The sequence below is a fragment of the Penaeus monodon genome, chromosome 29, assembly GCF_015228065.2.
Source record: "Penaeus monodon isolate SGIC_2016 chromosome 29, NSTDA_Pmon_1, whole genome shotgun sequence".
NCBI classification, from domain to species: Eukaryota; Metazoa; Arthropoda; class Malacostraca; order Decapoda; family Penaeidae; genus Penaeus; species Penaeus monodon.
Window position 1 is genome coordinate 33828669 of NC_051414.1, and position 634 is coordinate 33829302.

At 34.4% G+C, this 634-nt stretch overlaps 2 protein-coding genes across 3 annotated transcripts in view; one reads left to right on the top strand and one right to left on the bottom strand.

Moving 5' to 3' along the window:
* The window catches only part of LOC119592192 (probable RNA-binding protein EIF1AD), a 4619-nt gene that overhangs the window by 2414 nt on the left and 1571 nt on the right, over positions 1–634 (bottom strand). The gene's annotated exons all lie outside the window — the stretch shown is intronic.
* The window catches only part of LOC119591849 (nuclear transcription factor Y subunit gamma-like), a 22890-nt gene that overhangs the window by 445 nt on the left and 21811 nt on the right, over positions 1–634 (top strand). Inside the window, exon 2 of the mRNA XM_037940592.1 lies at positions 446–599. Within this exon, the coding sequence (XP_037796520.1) occupies positions 446–599 (154 nt within the window). The remainder of the gene's footprint in view (positions 1–445; positions 600–634) is intronic.

Genomic DNA, 634 nt, shown 5'->3' on the forward strand with positions numbered 1-634 from the left:
TCACTCACTGACTGGTGCAGTTTAATTATTTGGTGCAAACTCTGAGACAATGTATAAAACTGTTCTTACTTATGAATGGGTCTGTTGGAGTTGCTTGCTAACTTAAAGACAAAGTGAATGCCATAATATAATACTTAGGTTAAAACTAAAATTGCAACTACCTCATCACTCCAGAAAGTGACAAACATTAGTTTGTCACTTTCTGGTGAAAGGCAAGGCTGCTGCTGCAAACACTATATTTCTATATTAAATAGCTTCTTCATTTTCATATAAAACTGAAAATGTCATATATGAAAAGAGTCTAAGAAATTATCAGTCTGTTGGACTAAAGTACTACTTACCATGTTGGTGAAAAAAAAAAACCTACATTATTAAATTCATATATCATAATTCTAATAATGTGACTGTAAAGCTATTCACTTTCCTGCTTAAATTTTACAAAAAGAAATATCATGAAAACTTCTATGAGCTACTCATGTGTGGACAATTTTTCCTAAATACTGATGTTATGGATACTGATTACTGCTCAAGTCCAGGCGACGTCAAAGGTGTGACCGAGGCATCCAGTCCACGAACCATCAAAATTCCCGAGAGCCAAAGTGACTCCTTGATCTAGTGATCTGCATGTACTTTC